The 4379-nt window shown below is 49.1% G+C and overlaps 1 protein-coding gene; it reads right to left on the bottom strand.

Annotated features, from left to right (window-relative positions):
- Positions 1-1087: 1087 nt before the first annotated feature.
- On the bottom strand, positions 1088-3917 carry GSTUM_00009207001 (uncharacterized protein). XM_002840555.2 has 7 exons: positions 3305-3917; positions 3054-3225; positions 2955-2973; positions 2829-2853; positions 2636-2703; positions 2446-2546; positions 1088-2200 (listed from the first exon to the last, which is right to left on the bottom strand). The coding sequence occupies exons 1-7, from the start codon at positions 3369-3371 to the stop codon at positions 1357-1359; spliced, it is 1296 nt and encodes a 431-aa protein (XP_002840601.1). The 5' UTR covers positions 3372-3917; the 3' UTR covers positions 1088-1356.
- Between the last annotated feature and the right edge of the window lie 462 nt (positions 3918-4379).

The following is a 4379-nucleotide window of genomic DNA, read 5'->3' as shown; positions in this document are numbered from 1 at the left end:
ACTTTGCCAGCAGCGGATGCTATCATAGTTTGCCCAACCCCCATGGGAATATGGGGGTTAGTTTGAGATTGAAACCGCAATCACCCCTGTCGCCCACAGTCCAAAGCCAGAAATAGTGGCGTGCGCTAGTCGTCTGGGGGTTACCGCCCGGATCGACATGATCAACCGCTTGACGATATACTCGCTTTGAGATCGGAAATTAATGGGAGGGAGCTAAAAGGGGGAAAAAAACCCTTCTAGCAAGGAAACCTAGAGTACCATCACCAGCGACTCTCCCCTCCTTCGAAGCCGGGATATGGGTCCCCGCCAAGTCTTCCAATACGCTCTAGCAGGAGAGTGAGAATGAGGGTAGCGTCAGGGGTAGTAAGTCGTAGCCCTTTTGCAAACCGGTAGACTCCAGGAATCCCCCCCCCACCCCCCCCGGATGGCCTTGGGGAAACAATTTTACTTTTTTTTTACTCTGGTCCACACGAGGCTGACTAACCCGACATCTCCGGGCTGTACCTGTGCCCCTAAGCGCACCAGACTGCTGGGAAAGTAAATACTTGCTATCATACGTGCCGGTGGGGGTTGGGCTGAGCCTAGGGCCCCGGTCGTTATGCCCAACGGGCTCACCCTCGAAGCCCTGGGGAGAACCCATAATCTAGAATCGCGTCCCGGGTATCTGCTCGCTCTCAATGGTATCATAGCAGTTTGCCCCGGGTCGCGGGTTTCTGAAGTAGGAATGGGCAGAATTTTTCAAAAGTCCTCCCGAATGTCGAGCGTTTCTACCACCCATCCCCCTACCATGACTCTAGTATGGGGAGAACATCCCTGAAGGAGATAGACTCGAAACCATCTGACTGGCCCGATGGAGCTACGCTATTCAATCTTGGAGCGGTATCCTTGGAAGGTTATTCATCAAAACGGCACAGTTCCGATTATTATTATTAATTTTTGACGTCGTGTCAGCCCCCGCTCCCGGAACCAACGGGAAACCTTTGTGGAGTGCATGCGATGGAGTCGCCGGGGAATGGTCGCATCCATTCTGGGGATTTTTGTGGACTGGATGGTCTTTTTGTAATTATTTACGCCTGAAGCCGGGTTGCGGGGTGCGTCGTGGGAGTGAACTTGGTTGCTATACAGACAGTTCAAAAGCCAAGGTTTTTAGCCCGATAAAGACACTCCATACATAAACCCTGATCTTCATCAATCTGAACAAAGGAGACGAGAGACGATGCTAGCGGCAATACTTGAAACGAAGACGTGATAAATACATATGGGAATAGAAATAGAAAAAGAAGAGCAAAAGCCAAGAGATAAAACGCCTTCCAACGCCCATGCGCCCGCATATAAATGTACCAAGCACTCGAGGGATCAACCTAGATGAATCGCAATACTAACGCCTTCCTCCCGTCCGATATGATTGACAATACTATTAACGGTTTCCGGAACCTCTCTGTTTATCATGACAGTAATCACACGGGAACCTGTATTATCGTTCATATCCTGACCAGCATTTGACGGACGGGGGGTTCTATTCCTTCGAAAGTCTACACCTCTGTTTCCCATGGTCCCCTGGTCCAGGGATATCGACCTCGCAACCATCCTTTCAGGATGCTTCGCAGCGAACTGTATGAGATCCCCTTGACTAAGTGAAGCTGTGAGGTGCAAGTCGTTGAAAAACAAGGACATATCCTCACTATGCCCGGGGGGTGTGGTGACCGGGAAACTTGCCTCTGACCCGGTGTTACCGTTCGCAACCAGACTCGACCAGTCCGCCGGTGAAAGTGCTGGACAGTCGGAGGATGGGGGTGTATAACTCGAGATGCTTGGCGTACCCTTCTGACTCAACAACGGGCTTTCAAACGCAACCGGTTGTTGCTGTTGCTGCTTTGCACTGCTGGGATCGGTGTCACCGCTGCTGCCACCCTTATCGGCACCCCTAGTCTGACAGCTAGGCTCGAAAAGAACGTTTAGTGAGCTTCCCGCCCCCCCAGATAAAGAGTTTCTGTATGCATGCGATCGCGAGCGCTCCCCCTGTCCCTTGATCCCCATATCTCTTGGCTCCTGGCGAAACTGGGGAGCGGGTATCTTGCTAGCTTCCAGTGTGTCCGCTTGGGACTGCGACTTTTGCGAAGATTTTTGGTTTGTTTTCTTGGACCCTCCAGATTGGGACTGCTTGTTCTTGGGTTCCATCTTCCTGATTAGAAGCGAGTATCTGTATTTTTTCCAATATTGGGAATTAAACTGTCAGCCCCCTAGCCCTACACGTGTATTATGCACGCACACATGTGTATATGTATGAATGAATGCATGCATATCCAACTCAATGCAAGCCAACACAAAAATTTTTATGCGTACGTCCCCCTCCCTTGTGGCAGCCCATTTGCATAAAGGGACGGAAGGGGAAACAAAGCAACAAGAGATATTCTCGGCACCGATCAGGAGTTTCGGAGATAGTACCTGTTTTTGGCCGATAGACTTGTCCGGCGAGGGAAGTAAGCTTTAACTATTGCCTTCCAGTTTCTCCCATGTTTCTCGATAGCTTCCAGTAGCCGGACATCCTAGTTACCGAGAACATATGTCAGAGGTTTCTAGGTATGAATTTCCCCACAACCTTGGTGGGGTCCACATTCTGGTCGAATGGACATACCTCTTCCGGAGTCCATGGACTATGATCGATACTTGGGTCCAATGCATCGTACCAACGTTTGGAGCATTCTGCCGGTTCAAACGAGTTAGAAAACGGACAAAAACTTGAAACCCTTGATGGTGAAATCGGGGAGAGTGCAAACACGAGGGAAAGCCAGGAAAACTGGGAAATGAGGATGAATGGATAAACTCACGGTCGCCATTTCTGGTTTTGACAACCTTTTACGTTGCGACGACACATGTTAGTCTAGTTCAGGTCATAGCCAGCACCACCTAGCCAAAGCTGAGTGTAAGGTGAAGGAGAGGTCGCTATCAATTACCTGTGCTACTAATGCCCAACTATGCATCGTCAGTTATGATACCCCAGCTGTTTTGTGAAATTACGAAAACATGCAAAGACGCAGAGAATAAACACATACCGGCTTCCATGCTCTTGAACGGCGGCCCATAACCTTTCGTCCTCGGCAACTTCCCAAGGTCCTTTATTTACTGTTGCTGCTACCTTATAGTGCCATCTCTTCCGACAATCTTTGTTTGTGCGGCCGGGAATACAGGAAGCAATGAGATGCCAGTCACAAGCTCCTTCCCCGCCTATCGGTGGCTATGTTAGCAGCTATTCGCAAAACCCAACCTGACCCCCCCCCCAAAAAAAAAGTAGCAGAATTCATACCTTTCAATACTGCGTCACGAAGTATAGCATCTTCACCTTCGGTCCACTTTCTTCTTTCTCTAGGCATGGTCGTATAAAGTTAGGGCAAGCGAGAGAGAGAGCTCAAGTAAGGTAGTGCCGAGTAAGATATGGTAAGTAGTCAAGGAAAAAAAAAAGTTCAAGATCTTCGAACAAGTAAGTGAACAGAGAGTCAGAGCTGGAATCTGGGGGATGATATAGGATTATTCGGGTGGCTTTACGAATACAACAACTTTCCAACCACTGCAGGCTGATTCTAGCGGGGTTAAAAAGGCTGCTATGTGGAGGGACTAGAAAAAGGAAAACAAAGAGAAAAAAAAGAAAGGATGTATGCCCGGAACAGGGACTTTAAGAAATAAGGAATTTCCCACGAGCAGCTAGGTTGTGGGTGAGTGGGTGAGTGAGCAAGTACGGCCTAATTATGTGTGTAGGTGAGAGAGCGAGGCGAGTGAGGTGAGTGAGCTACAATGCTCTTCCGGGGAATGGGAGAAACGATACAACTGCCTGCGTTTCAATACAATAATGGCAGTGCAGCAGCTCGTCACTGAACAGGGGAATAAAAATCAGAAACCTTCACCGCGCGTGGGGGGGCAGCGGTGGTGGTGGTGGTGGTAGTGGTGGGTGAGAGAGTAGGAAATAATAAACGTCCGCTCCATCGCCATGTCAGCACGTGTGTCGCATGCTGTGGTACGGGAGTCCCAAATCGTCGTTAGTTATTTTTTCACCTTCATTCAAGAGAAATGAGGGAAGCACCCAGTAATGTACAGTACTCGAGTATATTAAGGCAGAATTCTCTCCTCGTAATGTCCGCTATCCTGTTATCATACCTGGCGAGATTCCCTGGATATGTTTGCCACCCATGCCTCGGCTAAGTCCAAAAGATTAAACGATGAGATGTGACAATTTATGCGTTTGGAAGAAGCAGGTATCTTTTGATCCAATTTCTACTTCGACTGCTGCACTGTACCGATACCCTTCCCTGCTAGTTAAACTAGACGAGCCCCTGGTTGGGATGAAATGTAGGGAATTCTCCTGGCCCGTCGGATCGACGAGGATT

This window comes from Tuber melanosporum (assembly GCF_000151645.1).
Source record: "Tuber melanosporum whole genome shotgun sequence assembly, scaffold_53, strain Mel28".
Lineage (NCBI taxonomy): Eukaryota > Fungi > Ascomycota > Pezizomycetes > Pezizales > Tuberaceae > Tuber > Tuber melanosporum.
This window is presented reverse-complemented; position numbering and strand designations above follow the sequence as displayed.